Source organism: Mesoplodon densirostris, chromosome 4 (assembly GCF_025265405.1).
Source record: "Mesoplodon densirostris isolate mMesDen1 chromosome 4, mMesDen1 primary haplotype, whole genome shotgun sequence".
NCBI classification, from domain to species: domain Eukaryota; kingdom Metazoa; phylum Chordata; class Mammalia; order Artiodactyla; family Ziphiidae; genus Mesoplodon; species Mesoplodon densirostris.
This window is the reverse complement of record NC_082664.1, coordinates 75792755-75807263: the sequence shown is the minus strand read 5'-3', so window position 1 is coordinate 75807263 and position 14509 is coordinate 75792755. Positions and strand designations below refer to the sequence as shown.

The 14509-nt window shown below is 58.2% G+C and overlaps 2 protein-coding genes across 2 annotated transcripts; one reads left to right on the top strand and one right to left on the bottom strand.

Annotated features, from left to right (window-relative positions):
• Nucleotides 1–3076: 3076 nt before the first annotated feature.
• Nucleotides 3077–8040, top strand: CPNE6 (copine 6). Its single transcript, XM_060098215.1, has 16 exons — nucleotides 3077–3259; nucleotides 3686–3865; nucleotides 4216–4290; nucleotides 4448–4522; nucleotides 4681–4764; nucleotides 4855–4944; nucleotides 5312–5416; nucleotides 5641–5727; nucleotides 5966–6025; nucleotides 6291–6424; nucleotides 6501–6555; nucleotides 6648–6699; nucleotides 7032–7165; nucleotides 7290–7526; nucleotides 7725–7899; nucleotides 7999–8040. The coding sequence occupies exons 1-15, from the start codon at nucleotides 3092–3094 to the stop codon at nucleotides 7860–7862; spliced, it is 1674 nt and encodes a 557-aa protein (XP_059954198.1). The 5' UTR covers nucleotides 3077–3091; the 3' UTR covers nucleotides 7863–7899; nucleotides 7999–8040.
• Nucleotides 8041–11491: 3451 nt separating this feature from the next.
• On the bottom strand, nucleotides 11492–13135 carry NRL (neural retina leucine zipper). The gene is given in 3 exon segments (XM_060098214.1): nucleotides 11492–11520; nucleotides 11523–11823; nucleotides 12755–13135. Coding segments are annotated over 3 exon segments (711 nt in total).
• Between the last annotated feature and the right edge of the window lie 1374 nt (nucleotides 13136–14509).

Genomic DNA, 14509 nt, shown 5'->3' with positions numbered 1-14509 from the left:
TCAACAGTAGAGTGGCCTGCAGGTGAGCGGAAGTGCCTAGGGCAGGAGAAGATCAATAATTAAAATTAATCATTTCTCATCAGTGTACTAACAAGTACCAGCTTGGCATTCAAGACTGGGCTCAAGGACTTCCCTGGTGGCACAGTGGTTAAGAATCCGCCTGACAATGCAGGGGACACGGGTTCAAGCCCTGGTCTGAGAAGATCCCACATGCCGCGGAGCAACTAAGCTCATGAACCACAACTACTGAAGCCCGAGCCCGTGCTCCACCGCAAGAGAAGCCACCGCAATGAGAAGCCCGCGCACCGCAACGAAGAGTAGCCCCCGCTCACAACAACTAGAGAAAGCCCGCATGCTGCAATGAAGACCCAACGCAGCCAAAAATAAATAAATGAATAAATTTATATTAAAAAAAAAAGACTGGGCTCAATAGCCTCTTCCTCCGTGAAGCCCTTCCTGATGCCTTCCCCTGACTCATCCAAATTGAGCCCTCCCTCTTTGTGGCCCACTGCATCCTGAATAGGTCCATACTTTGCACCTGTCATACCTCATTGCATTTGTGCATTGGCTGATCATCTCTGTGTGATTTTTGTTCCATATACACGCACCTCCCCCAGGGGCAGGAGCTGGGTCTTAATAACCTGTGTAGCCCCAACCTCTGGCACAGTGCCTGGCACCCAGGAGATGCTCAATAAATGGCTGCTATCTTAATACACAAGCAGTTTGGGGGATGGCGGGTGAAGACGTCTTGGTGACCCCTCTGTCATACTCATCCCAGATCACCATGTACCCAAATGTCTTCACGCGTGGCGTGCAGCTTCCCGGGCAATTGCTCACTTCCCCTGGCCTCACTAGAGAATGATTGTCTTGTTTCCTCGAGATCTGTGTGTGGCACGGCCCGTCCCACAGGATGTGGCCATATGAGTTGAATCTCGAGGTGGAGGGGGGAGTTGTGGGTACCAGGAAGATGCCTCAGGAATCAGTCCAGCACATCTCCCCCTATCTTCACGGGGCTTCGCGACCAGGATGTGACACTGTGTGCCCTTAAGCAATTGTGTCCATTTCCTCGTCTCCCTGTTAAAAGGTGGCTAGGGAGCTTTGAATTCTCAAAGCTATGAGCCTTAGCATGGTACACGATGGTTTTTAAGAAGCACGTGAAGATCTCCATTCTGTCGTATTCGGGTTGGTTGGCGTGAATGAGAGTATGTTGTGTGTGACAAGTATAGCCCAGTGTTCTTTTATATGTGACTGTGAATGTCCTTAAGAAATGTGATACAGAGAGTGTTGTGAGACTGGGTGTGTTTCCCTATGTGTATCCGTAGGGCTGTAACTGTCATGGTGTCACGGTGAGTTTATGTGCTGGCACCTGTTTGTGTCAAGATACGTGTGAGCCTGTGAGTTGTGTGTGCATATGTCTCCATCATTTCCCGGCATGAATGTGTGTGCGTGCACGCACCACTGCAACGTGTGCATCTCTGTGATGCGAGGTGTGGGTGTGGCATGAAGGGGAGGATGTGTGTCACTGTCTGCAGGGGTCCTGCGTCTGAGCCACCCCCAGCCCGCCCTCCTCCTCCGGTTCTGTGGCTCCTCCTAGGCAGTGGCCCTGCCCCTCCCCTCTTCTCCCTCCCAACCGGTCTGTGCGGGGGGGTGGGGGGGAGCTGGTGCTGCGGCCCCCCCCAACCCCTCCCCATCCAGGCCCCATAAATAGCTGCAGAGCCGGAGCCGGAGCCTGCGCCAGCGGCTGGAACACCAAAGGAGTCAGGGCCAGGGCCAGAGAGCTGGAGAGAGGATCCCCCGACTAGAGCCCAGGTGAGCCCACCCTTCCTCCCTAGCCCAGCCCCAGCCCGGTCCAGCCTGGCCCAGTCTCCATAACAACATCGCCCCCAGCCTCCAGAGAGGTCTCTAGCCCTGCCCGATACCCTCACCATCACATGCCCCTGCCCAACTCAGGGGACCTGTGAGAGCTGGGAGACTTGTGGCTGGAATGCAGATGGACTCCTTCAATTCAGACCCTCCCTCACGTATCCAGAAAGGCACACGCTGTGGGGAGGGAGTACCCAGCCAGGGAAGGGTCCCAGTTCTGAGGGAGGTACGGGAACTGTCACACCCTCCTGAAGACAGACACCCGACTAGGGGACAGACACGGGGTGGGGGCATTCAGACACACCAACAGACACTCGCTGGGGAAGCACGACATGGGATCAGACAGCCTCACCCTGAGATGCGGACAGACAAAGACAGATGGATGGCCCCGCCATGAACCCAAGCCAGCGGACCCCTGCCTGCTGCTGCCCAAAGCTTGGTGCCTCTGCTGGGGGAGGGTGGCGTGCGTGCATCCCACGGGCAGCATGGAGGGGCCGAGGCTCCCCAAAATCCTGTCGCTAGGAGACAGTGCCAGTGCCGCCAAGGAGTGTGAGAGCAGGGGAGGCGGGGGGGAAAGCCAGCATTGTCATAGTGGGAGCCACTGCCAGGAACCTGGAGGAGATTTCAGCAGGGACTGGGCTCTGCTTCTCACTCTGCAAGCCCACCATCCCTCCCTTTCCGTCAGCCAACCAGAAGGTGAGTCGGGGGAGGTGGATGGGGACAGCCCCGGAGGGTACCTTCCAATCTGCCTCCTCCTGCCCACTGCAGCTTCCATTCCTGACCATCCTCTTCAGACTGGCAGGGACCCCTTGCCCCAGTTCAGCTCCTTTGAGCCGAGACTGAGTGCAGCGCTGACTCAGACATCAGTCAGGAAAGAGCAGAAGGTGCTGAGGGAGCAGAAAGTGTAGATCAATCGATGGCCCAGGAGCAAGGCTGCCAGGAACCCCCCCAGCCCTCTAGCCCTCTCCAGCCCCATCCACGCATATGAGGCCAGCAGGGGTGACAGGAGCACTGGACTGTGCAGGAGTGGGGGGCTCGGGTCCTCCACCCTCGCCAGCTCAGTGCTCAGGGGAAGCTGAGGGAGGTCACTGGGAAGCAGGTCCATGAGATGCCAGGGCCTCAGGGAGAAGGGCAAGGGGGTGGGGCCGTGGCTCCCAGAGGCAGACCCCTCCCCTGGCAGGGGTTCCCCTTCCAGCGTCCAGGCCATCTGCTCTGTCCCCACAGTGACATGTCCAACCCGGAGATGGCATGGGTGCCTGAGCCCCCAGCCATGACGCTGGGGGCCTCGAGAGTGGAGCTGCGGGTGTCCTGCCACGGCCTTCTAGACCGAGACACGCTCACCAAGCCCCACCCCTGCGTGCTGCTCAAGCTCCACTCCGATGAGCAGTGGGTGGAGGTGAGAGCGGCTGGGATCTCCTTCATTCACCTCCGGGACTGAGAGGGAGGAGGCTGGTGGGGGCAGTGAAAGCCTCGTGGGGGACCGTCAGGACTCCCAGGGGCCTCTTCCAGGCTGTGTGGGTAACCCTGCGGATGGGGGTGCCATCATTACACACACAGACCATCTTACAGATTCCAAAGCCCACAGAGTCCCGCTGGGTGCCGAGATCGCCCCCGAAGTCAGTGGCACCGCTCCCAAATATGAGAGCCCCAGCGGGCTGATGATCCTGGGGGCTGGCAGCACCCTGAGCTTGGGGTTCAGCCCAGGGAGAGAAGAGCTAGTCGCTGGGGTGCGGAAGCCTGAGGAAGGCAGGCAAGACCGGGGTGGTCCAGGGCAAGATAAAGCAGCCCAGGTTCCCAAAGGACACGCTCCCCTCTGCCGCAGGTGGAGCGCACAGAGGTGCTGCGCTCCTGCTCCAGCCCTGTCTTCTCCCGGGTGCTGGCCCTCGAGTACTTCTTTGAGGAGAAGCAGCCCCTGCAGTTCCACGTGTTTGACGCGGAGGACGGAGCCACCAGCCCCCGCAATGACACCTTCCTCGGCTCTACCGAGTGCACCTTGGGCCAGGTCTGCATTCCCACCCCACCCCCACCCCCATCGCTCTGCCTCTGGAAGCCAAAAGAAGACAGAGGATAAGCTCTGGAGCTAGTTCAGTCGGGGCTTGGACCCCGTCTCCACCATTCACCAGCTGTGCATCCTTGGGCTAGATATTTAACCTCTCTGAGTCTTAGTTTCCTCATCTAAACAATGCGGGTCACAGTGCCTACCCGTTAAGGTTGCCGCGGAAATCAAGTCCAATCCTAGCCCAAGTGCAGCCCCTGTGAGAGCTCAAAGGGCACTTATTACCCTGCCCCTTGTACCCTGGCCAAAGCAGGTGGGGGCGTCACAGCTGGGTCCCCCTCCCCCTCCATCCCCAGGTTGTGTCACAGACCAAGGTCACTAAGCCGCTGCTACTGAAGAATGGGAAGAACGCGGGCAAGTCCACCATCACGGTAGGCAAAGTCACCTGTACTCACCCTCGGGCGGGGCATTCAATGCCCCTGCATGGACATCCATGGTGACATCATGCCCAGGGCTAGCTCCCACCTAAGGGAAAGGGCCTTGTGGGAGTGGGTTGGGGGAATCCTGTCATTTGTGTCCTCCTTGCAGATCGTGGCCGAAGAGGTATCTGGCACCAATGATTATGTGCAGCTCACCTTCAGGGCCCACAAGCTGGACAACAAGGTTGGAAACCCAGAGTGCAGGTCCGCCTCTCTAGTGTTAGGGAGCCCAGCCCCCTCCTCAGGACAAACCCCAGGTCCCAGCTCTGCTCCCTTCTTGGTGTTAGCCGCCTCCCCCTCAGACCTCACCAGGCTCATGGACGCTTTCCCCCGTGTCCCCAGGATCTGTTCAGCAAGTCTGACCCATTCATGGAGATCTATAAGACCAATGGGGACCAGAGCGACCAGCTGGTCTGGAGGACAGAGGTTGGTGCCTGGGGCTGGGGGGAAGGAGAGAGGAAGGGCAGAGCAGGGGAAACTAGATCGGGGGTGACCAGCTCTCTGTGCCTCTTCAAGGTGGTGAAGAACAATCTGAACCCCAGCTGGGAGCCGTTCCGTCTGTCCCTGCACTCGCTGTGCAGCTGCGATGTCCACCGGCCTCTCAAGGTGAGGCCCCCCGCAAACAGGGTGGCTTGTTGGAGCTTCCGGCCTCTGCCGGAGACCATTCCCCCACCCCCACCCCCGAGTGTGGCAAGCCCCTCCCTCTCCCCCACGTGATACCCCTTCCCACTGCGGGTAAAGAACCAGTCACAGCTCAATGTTCCTCTGTGTGTGCCTTCTAGCAGAGGCCAAAGTCCCTGCCGGACTGAGCCAAAGGATGAAATCCAGCAAGTGGCTTCTCTGGCAGGTTGAGGACATCTGTTTGGGCCTAGTGACTGTTGGGCCCCTACCGCCCTGAGTCCCTCCTCCTGCCCCCAGGAACCTCTGCAAAGTCTCCCTGACCCTGACCGCCCCACCCCGCTTGCCTTCTCAGTTCCTGGTGTATGACTATGACTCCAGCGGGAAGCATGACTTCATCGGCGAGTTCACCAGTACCTTCCAGGAGATGCAGGAAGGAACAGCAAACCCTGGGCAGGAGGTGCCACAAAGACCCTCAGCCAGAACCCCACCAAGACCCCTGGGAGAATCCTGAGGGTGATGCTGAAGAGCCCCCCCACACGTGATAGGAGGTGGAGAGGGTGGAAAGCCCTGGGCTCAGCCTGAGGACTGAGCCATGGCGGTCTCAATCTGGGAGGCTCCGCTGGAAGGGGGAGGAAGGGTCACGTGATGTGACCCTGGGCTTGTGGGGTATGTGGGGTCTAGATGCAGTGGGACTGTATCAACCCCAAGTACCGGGACAAGAAGAAGAATTACAAGAGCTCAGGGACCGTAGTGCTGGCCCAATGCACGGTAAATTCCAGTGCCCGCCTCAAGCCCTGCCCCACCCCGACCCCCGAGGCAACCTCAGATTCAACCCTGCCCTCATTTCAAAGATCATTTCTCTGCTCCTGGGAACTGAGAACCCTTGCCCTATCCACCACCAACTTCAACCTCAAAAACTCTGGCCCCTCCCTTTCTCCTGCAGAAGCCCCACCCAGCTTCATCCTCAAGGGACCATCCCTCCACCTTACTCCCCTCTTCCCACTAGGTGGAGAAGGTGCACACCTTCCTGGATTACATCATGGGCGGCTGCCAGATCAACTTCACGGTAAAGGCCCAGGGGACAGGGACGTGGCCAAGGGGGAGGGGCTAGGCCCACAGTGAAGAGAAAGAGCCCAGAATCCTCACTGCCCCTACTTGGACCTCTCATGAGCCTTAGTGTGGTCAGCTTGTTCCCCTCACCCGACTCTATGATGAGACTACCTGTGGGCTTGTTTAGATTCACCTTAGGCCTCCCTACAGGCCCTAGCTCTGGCCCAGCCTCTCTGTTGGCGCTCACAGATGCACCATAACACTTTCCGCATCTCCACCAGGTGGCCATTGACTTCACTGCCTCCAACGGGGACCCAAGGAGCAGCCAGTCCCTGCACTGCCTGAGCACCCGCCAGCCCAACCACTACCTGCAGGCCCTGCGTGCAGTGGGAGGCATCTGCCAGGACTACGACAGGTAGCAGGAGGTCGGGGTGTGGGACAGGCAGGGACGCCTTGCCCAATGGGCCCCCAAAGACTTTTCTTCTCCCCAGTGACAAACGGTTCCCAGCGTTTGGCTTTGGGGCTCGAATCCCCCCCAACTTTGAGGTAGGCTGGGTGCGAGGGGAAGGGAGCAGATGTTGGGAGGGTCAGACAAGAAGGAAAAACATCCCCTGGCTGGCCTCACCCTACCCTCACAGGTGTCCCATGACTTTGCTATCAACTTTGACCCGGAAAATCCGGAATGTGAAGGTAAGAGAGGAGATTCCCACCAGCCCCGCCTCCCTGCATGCAGCTTGCTGCCTACTCCTGTACACCTCATGTAGGAGCACAGACTCCGTTCCCCTGGGCCCTGCTCCCTGCCCCTTCACCCATCCAACACCTGCCTTCATTTGCTAAGACTTCCAGCCCCTGGCCCAGTATCTGCCCACCCAACTCTGCCAGCACCTGGACCATCCAAGTCTCCTGCTTAGTGAAGAACTTGGTGGCAGGGCAGTCCTCAGACAGAGAAGCACCTCCTTGCTTTAAGGGGGTTCAGGAAGGGCTCCCGCTAATCTCTGCCCTCCTCACCTCTTTGCCCACAGAGATCTCGGGGGTCATCACCTCCTATCGCCGTTGCCTGCCCCAGATCCAGCTCTATGGCCCCACCAACGTGGCCCCCATCATCAACCGCGTGGCGGCGCCAGCCCAGCGGGAGCAGAGCACTGGCCAGGCCACGGTGAGGAGCCCCAGCCGAAGCGGGCAACCTGGTGTCCTCGGGTGAGGCCAGGGCCCGGGCCCGGGCTTGGGGTCGGTGCCAAGGCCGCAGAGCTGACCCTTCCTCCCCCTCTGCCTGCCCTCAGAAGTACTCGGTGCTGCTGGTGCTCACGGACGGGGTGGTGAGCGACATGGCCGAGACCCGCGCCGCCATCGTGCGCGCCTCCCGCCTGCCCATGTCCATCATCATCGTGGGCGTGGGCAACGCCGATTTCTCCGACATGCGGCTGCTGGACGGCGATGACGGTCCCTTGCGCTGCCCCCGAGGGGTGCCCGCGGCTCGCGACATCGTCCAGTTCGTGCCCTTCCGGGACTTCAAGGACGTGAGTGCCCGGAGGCCCCTCCCAGCTGAAGGACTCCTCAGCTCCTCCTGCCACCCAAATCTGACCCGTCTCTCTCGCTTGATTGATGTCCTGCGAAGGACGATGGAGCTCAGCTGGCCACCCGAAGCCCCGCCTCTTACCTGAGCCCCTCCTTCCCCCACTCTCCCGCCCCTAACCACACCCCCGTCCCCATCCCAGGCCGCACCCTCTGCGCTAGCTAAGTGCGTCCTGGCCGAGGTGCCCCGGCAGGTGGTGGAGTACTACGCCAGCCAGGGCATCAGCCCCGGGCCTCCCAGGTCCTGCACGCCAGCCACGACGCCCAGCCCTAGCCTGTGACAGCCGACAACCGGACCGACACTCCCTCAGTCTCTCAGTGAGTCCTGGGACACTAGGGGGGTGGATCTTGGTGGAGTCCATCCCGGCTGGGTGTGGTGTAGACGAGGGTGCTTATGACTATCTCATTCTCCCCCAGGTGCCTGTCCTGACCCTTGTGACTCAAGTGACCAGTGCCTCTCCCTCTTGGACCAGCCGTGTCCCCTGGGTGCTGGAAGTGAGTGGTGAGCCCTGCGCCATCTCTCCAGGCCCCATACCCCTCAGCCTTGTGGCCCCTCAGTGACTTTCTTCAGTGATCCTGACTTTCTGGCCATTAATAAAAGGAACCACTCCTAGCACCTCAGCCTCTACCCATCATGCCTCAGATGCCCGTTGCGCAGTCCATAGCACCCCACACACACCATTAAGAAATGAGGACCAGCACCTTTTGAATTCTGAGCCAGAGCTCCTCAGACAGCCTGGTGGCTCTGCAGTTTCACCCCAACTATGTGCCAGTGAGATCTGAGGAGTCCCTGCCATCACCTCCCAACCCCAGGGGGGCCCAGGCCCCCTGAGGGTTAATTACCAGAGATAGAGGGGTAATAAGGGGCTGTCAAGGGGGCAAGTTGATGCCCTCTTAAGCTGTCTTCAGAGAAGCCCAGCTGAGCCCCCCAGGGGCTGAACTCCAGCCCTCACACAGCTGTGAGGCAGCCTGAGAAGCGGCGGGAGGGATGGGGTGCAGGACTGAAGGAGGGCAGCAGGTCTGCTAGTGAATTACGAATACAGAGGGCGTATCTAAGGTCTTTGCAGCCTGGTTTTCCTGGTGTGTGAATGTGTGTGTGTACATATGTGTGTGTGTGTGTGTGTGTTCATGCTCTGCATATCCCTGACTCTCCAGAGTGTGGCCTTTAGTGGTTCAGAAGTCCAGCTGTGTACTTTGTTGTTGTGTTTTTTTTGGGGGGGGGCCACACCTTGCGGCTTGTGGGATCTTAGTTCCCTGACCAGGGATTGAACCCGGGCCCCCGCAGTGAAAGCTCTGAGTCCTAATCACTAGACCGCCAGGGAACTCCCTGTGTACTCTTTTTTTTTTTTTTTTTTTTTTTTTTTGCGGTACGCGGGCCTCTCACTGTTGTGGCCTCTCCCGTTGCGGAGCACAGGCTCCGGACGCGCAGGCTCAGGGGCCATGGCTCACAGACCCAGCCGCTCCACGGCATGTGGGATCTTCCCAGACCGGGGCACGAACCCGTGTCCCCTGCATCGGTAGGCGGACTCTCAACCACTGCGCCACCAGGGAAGCCCCCTGTGTACTCTTAATAACATTGACAACAATAGCAAACATTGCCATTTAGCATGTGTGAAGCTTTGTACTTAGTGTGTTTTAAATGCATTCACCCTCACTCGGTAGTTACCATTGTTTTCTCCATTTTCCTGACAAAGCAAATGAAGCTTGACTGAAGCTCACCCATGGTCAAAGAAGAACTGGTAAGCCTGGAACTTGAGTCCAGGCCCATCTGACTAAAGGGCCCACATTTAATCATGAGTGTGCAACTTCTGTTTGAGGTGAATCCATGTGACCCTCAGCTTGTGACCCAAGTGTGTGTAAACATAGCCCTGTTGTGTGTACGGGTGTAGGTGCGTGTGGATGGGTGTCTCTGCCCATATGTGTGCCGTGCAGAGCCTCAGCCAGTTAAGGAAGGCAGGCGAGAGCAGTAGTGGGTCTGGATCACAGCTGTAGAGAGCAGGTGAGGATCTGAGGGATATCCAGAGTGAGGGAAGAAGAGCTGGGCTCCTAGAAGGACCTTCCCTGCCCCAGCCTCTCCCTTCAACAATGCACGTGGAAGGGGATGGAGGAGGAGAAGCTAAAGGTGCCGTGAGCCACTCAGAGAGAGGAGCCAGAGCCAAAGAGGGTGGCCAGTAGCCAGCACTGGGAAAGGGAGAAGGGAAGAGAAAGAAATCCTGGTGGAGATAGAGGAGAGGACTCCCATGGCAGGCTCCTGAGTGGAGGAGGGACGAGCTCGGCTGGAGGAGGGGGAGGAGGGAACAAGAACGGGGATGGGAAGAGACAGCTGGGGAGGGGGTGGGTAGAGGGGGCAGAAAGGAAGAGAGACATATGGGAGGCTCTTCCCCCACACCCAACTCCTTCTCCCCATTTATTATTTCCCTTAGAGGACCTACAACAGAGGCTGCTCCCAGGTAACTGCTCCCAGCCCAGAGCCCCCACCCACTCTCTCTGTAGGCTGCTGAACTAGAGGGCTGGGTTACCATGGCAACTGTGAGCCGCCAGGATAGCCACAGGCAGGCCTGGCTGGGTCACTGCTGTTCCTGGGCTTCTATGCAGTGGAGGTGGGCCTCCATCTGGCCCAATCCCCATCCCTTCCCCCATTTTCATTGGGGCTTCAGAACTGAGATGCTCCACTCCGCCCAGGTGGGGGCTATCCAGCCTCTCTCCTTCTCGCTTTCCCTCTCCCTCTCTCTTTCTCTCTGTCATACACACACACACACACACACACACACACACACACAGAGGCCTGGAGCAAGGATATAGAATAAACACTTCTTAAATTGCAAGAACATCTAGCCAATAGCGTACAGTTGTGCCTAGACTTCAAGTTTAATTCACAAAAGCTGCATTCTCTCAGCTTCTTGTCAGGCTGGGGAAAGTCTCACCTCAGCCCTCAGAGAGACAGGAGGGAGCAGGGGCACCCTATGCAGGTCTGGAGGCCAAGGCAGCATGGAGGGAGCAACAGAGGACCAGTGCGGCCTATGCTGCAGTCAGGAAGCTGGAGCAGGACAGAAAGTCCCTTTGGTGAGGCTGAATTCGGGGCTTCTTGGGGAGACCACTGGGGCTCCCACACTACGGAGAGGCCAGAACTGGAAAGGTGTCAGAAGTCATCCAATTCAAATGAGGATTAGAGGAGGTAATCGAGACCCAGGGAGCAAGTGATTTGCTCAAGGTGACTGTGAGGTATCCTGTGGCAGAGCTGAGACTAGCACCCCTGGCTTCAGACTCCTGCCCAGGGTTCTCTCCCAGCCCACACCAACCACCCCCAGAGCTCCTCAGGCCTTTGCTGCTCTGGGCCCTGCAGGCCACGGGCTTTCTTCAAGAAAGCCTCTTGAGTAGAGTTCCTGGTCTGTCTTGATATTGGGAATTGAAATCTTGAAAATGCAGTAGTCCTAAAATGGGGAGGTTACAAGCCTTGGAATGAAAACATAGCCTCATTGCTAATTACCACCTTAGTGCACTACAGGTTGAAAACCTTGAATTAAAATCTAATCTGAGCCGGGAGCTGCACCATTCCCTCACCTCCCATTCACTGTGCATCATCCACACCTCCTTGCGCCCCGCTCTCCCCAAGTGCCTGGCACTGACTCCTGCAGACTTCAGTGACCTGGTCATGTAGAGTGGAGCAGAAGGTGAAGGGTTTCTGTGCACGTCCTGCGTGAGGGAAGGGGACCTCTCTTCCAGAAAATGACCGGCATCTAACGTCGGAGCATGCCTTGAGGGTCCAGGAAGTTTGGGGATATTTGTGTGGTCATCCAAAGGAGTGTCTGGCGCCAGAAGGCGCTCAGTAACCATCTAGTGAATGGTACAGCCGCCTCCCGGGTGGTGCGCGCCACCCGCCCACCGACTCCACCACTCCGGGGCCAGTGGCTCAGAGGAAGAAGTGGGCGTGGCCTCCGGCCCTGGGCCGCTCGGGGCCAGCCGGTCACAGCGAGCCTTGTAGAGGTCGCGCTCCCTGGCCAGGCGGGCCACCTCGGCCCGCAGCGCGTCCAGCTGGGCGGCCAGGCGGGCGCGCTCGGCCTCCAGACCGCGCCGCTGTTGTAGCCGCTTGGAGCGACAGGCCTGCGCGTACCCGCGGTTCTTCAGCGTGCGGCGCCTCTGCTTCAGCCGCAGCGCCTCGTCGCGCCCGCAGCCCCGCAGCTGCCGGTTTAGCTCCCGCACAGACATCGACACCAGCGCCGCGTCCGAAAACCGCTCGGCCAGCTGCAGAGGGAACGGGCAGGGCCCGAGTCAGAGCCGGCTCCCGCCCTGCGCCAAGCTCGGGTGGCCCCGCCCACACGGCCCCGCCCCCGGGAATGCTCCGCTCCCGGCTCCCACCTTTACCTGAATGTGCGCCTTCCCCTGAATCTGTCCTGCAGTCTAGATCCCCTTCCAGGTCCCAACACGCCCTCCCCTGCCCCGCACCCCCGCCACGGGTCCCCGACGCCTTTGGGTGGTCCCCGCGTGTCCCACCCACCGTCGGGCGAGCCAGTCGCGCCCCTGAACCCCACAGTGACCTAGAGGGGTCATGAGCATACGGCTCCTGGCCCACGTGTGTCCCGTGGGCTCGGGCCGGACAGATCCTTCCCCTCCAACACACCTCGCTCCCCTGTCCTGAAGGCTGCAACCCTGTGACCCTCCAAGGATTTGGATTACTTCTTAATGCCCTCAACACCCCTGTCTGTGTCTATAATTAATAGGATGAGTCCCAATCCTTCCTGAGAAGGCTGGGGGCTGGGGCAGCACGAAGTCTTGAAAAGGCCAACTTCACTCCGGTTCCCACAGTCTCTGCTCCATTCCACGCACAACCCTTTCCGTGGTTCCCCAGACTGAGTATCTATATACCTCCCTTAATCAACCATTCCTGACGCCCTTTAATTCTCAGCTCTCCCCTTTTGGTCAATCCTCTTCTAACCTTGTCTTCTCCCTCTTCCTCCTGATTCAGCCTACTCATTTCTCTCTATTTGGAAAAAAGGAAAAAAGAAGGGCCAGAAAACAGTTTTCTCTATCTGATATCTTTTAAAAGTCCTTCTTCCCTTCTCCTGTCCTCTACCCCTTTCCCAATCGGTAACCCTCTCCGGGGACTCTCCTTCCTCTCTGGGCTGGCCTCCTCCCTCACCCTGCCCTCCCTCGGACCAGCTTGCTGATCACTCACCTGGGCATGCTGGGTTCCGGTCTCCTCTGGGCTCCCTGGGTAGTAGGTGTGGGGCCCTTCAACAGGGACTGGGCCCTGACCCTGCAGCAGCTCCGCGGCCTCCTCAGGACTCAGACCCAGCACCTCCCCAGCCCCCAACTGCTGTTGCAGGGTGGCCAGCCAGTACAGCTCCTCCAGGCCTGGCCGGGTGCCCTCGGTGGCCCCCACCGTGCCCGGCTCACTGAAGGTGGGTGATGGAGGCACTGAGCTGTAGGGTGTGGAGCCCAGTGAGGCTGTCGGGGGGCCAGATCGCCCCTCCAAGGGTTCCCGCTTTACCTCAAACTTCATCAAGTCAAAGTCATTGACATATTCCATGGCCAGGGGACTGGGAGGCAGTGCCATTCTGGGGCTGGATTAGGAGGGGTGCACCTGCAAAAAAGAGGACAGGTTTGGAGCACCTGGAGGCTGCCTGCCAGCCTTCTTGACCAAAATCCGCTTCCCCCAAAGCCCAAGCGCCCTGGGGACAGAGTTCTGGAAAGCTGGGGTGATGGCGCAGCCTGTTCCCTGCACAGTCACCTCCGGGCTGAGGGACAACTTCTTAGGTGGCAGGGGCTCCTGACCAGGGGGCAAGCAGCTTAAAGCCTGAGTGAAGAAGAGGATAGCAGAGCCTCTGGCCCACTGGTGCCTCTGGGATCTATGAAAAACAAAAGACTGTGGCAGCACTCCCAACTCTAGTTCTGGGACATGCTGAGCATCTTTGTCATCTCAAGAGGCATCATTTCATTTCCAAGCAATTAAAAAATGTTGCTTAATTAACTGTGACAGAGTATGTGTATATTTTAGGGCAGTGGAAAGGCACACATGCTGTGGATTTTAAAATAGATGGATAACATGCTGTAATCTCTCTCTCTCTCAGAACACCCAGGCCAAAGCCTTGCACATAGTAGACCCTCAGTGCACATTCATTCTATGGATTAATCGATGAATCCCTTTTCTAGAAGCAAGAGACTTTTCAAGGAAAAAAAGAAAGGCCCCAGAATCAGTTCTAGAAAGATCAGGACAGAGTGGTGACCATCTTTCCCCAAGGCTAGTCTCCAAGAGAAACCAACCGAGACTGGTTTTCCTCCTTCTATCCAGGACCTGCGATGTTGTATGAACTTGAGCAGGTCACCTTCCCCTTCTGACCCTCGTTTCCCCTTCTGTTCAAGGAAGGTAGTTAGACTTTAACATTTCTCAGGGAGTGTTCTGTGAAACATGAAGTCTGAGGAATATCTAAGAAGGGGTCTGTGCGCAGATCATTCTGAGAAATGCTGCCTCCCATCCCTGTGAGCCTCTTGCAGGTTCACAGAGCACCGCGGCATAGTAATCTGAGAAGTCCTTCGGTAAACCATCTGTTCAACTTCAACACAGTGTCCCAAACTTATGTCACCCAGGAACCCTCCTCCCTGTTATCAACCACGGAGCATGTGCCCACCTGAGTCACCTCTGGCTAGGTGACCTCGGAGAGCCTTCCCAGCCTGGAAGTCCCAAGCTTGTGCCCAACTCCCAGTTCCAACAGCCCCAGGAGGGACAAGGCAGAGAGTGCTCATCCCCAGGGCTTAGAGTTTGGCTCCATCTCGATGTCCAAACCCAGGTAACCCACTTTCCAACCACATCTCAGGCCCCCAGGCTCTGCCCAGAGGGGCGGCAGGAAGGACAGGTCCTCTCTCTCTTCCTGTCCCAGGTGTTGCCCCATCTACTGAGCCCCTCACCCTTGAGAAGGCAGAGGGGATGGGA